We start from the raw sequence: 627 nt of genomic DNA, 5'->3' as shown, positions 1-627 counted from the left end.
ACAATTTTATTTAACCCTTCATTTGTTGGCAGTGTTCTAGAGGATTTGAAGATAAGTCATTCGTATGAAACAATATAAGAAACACATGTGACACGGAAGCTAATAGACTTATATGGCTGATACTAACGAAAACTGATACAAGTAAACGAATGCTTTTATGCTAATACTCTTAGACAATTTATACACAGAGGCTTAGAATAACACATTGCAAGGTAATTGGACGTGCACCGGAATGGTTCGTAAGAGGAGTGTTTTTGTATGGTATGCCTTTAAGTAACTGCATCGACATTTTTTTCGAGTTTTGACTAAACGCTTGGAGAATAATGGCACCATGTCTAAAGGAGACTTAGTCACTGTTTCTCTTGCCGCCTTGAAGAGCCAAGTGTGCACTCATGAGTACTTGCATTGAACACAGGCGCATTAAATAACATATTGCAAGAAATTTGGTCTTGGAATGGGTTGCTAGAGTAATATCTATACATGACAAACATATCTTAAAGTAACGGATACAATAGTATTATCTATAATTGACGAACCGTTTGTATAAAGAAGGCAGCCAGTATTGGGGCTCACTCGACCGAGCTCAGTAACAAACACTGCCGAACAAATATACTTCATTCAACCAGC

At 37.5% G+C, this 627-nt stretch overlaps 1 protein-coding gene across 1 annotated transcript in view; it reads left to right on the top strand.

Moving 5' to 3' along the window:
* Positions 1–331: 331 nt before the first annotated feature.
* The window catches only part of LOC119591144 (shematrin-like protein 2), a 2,708-nt gene continuing 2,412 nt past the window's right edge, over positions 332–627 (top strand). Inside the window, exon 1 of the mRNA XM_037939854.1 lies at positions 332–396. Within this exon, the coding sequence (XP_037795782.1) occupies positions 332–396 (65 nt within the window). The remainder of the gene's footprint in view (positions 397–627) is intronic.

The sequence above is a fragment of the Penaeus monodon genome, chromosome 28 (assembly GCF_015228065.2).
Source record: "Penaeus monodon isolate SGIC_2016 chromosome 28, NSTDA_Pmon_1, whole genome shotgun sequence".
NCBI lineage: Eukaryota > Metazoa > Arthropoda > Malacostraca > Decapoda > Penaeidae > Penaeus > Penaeus monodon.
The sequence above is the reverse complement of the archived record's forward strand: the minus strand, read 5'-3'. Positions and strand labels throughout refer to the sequence as shown.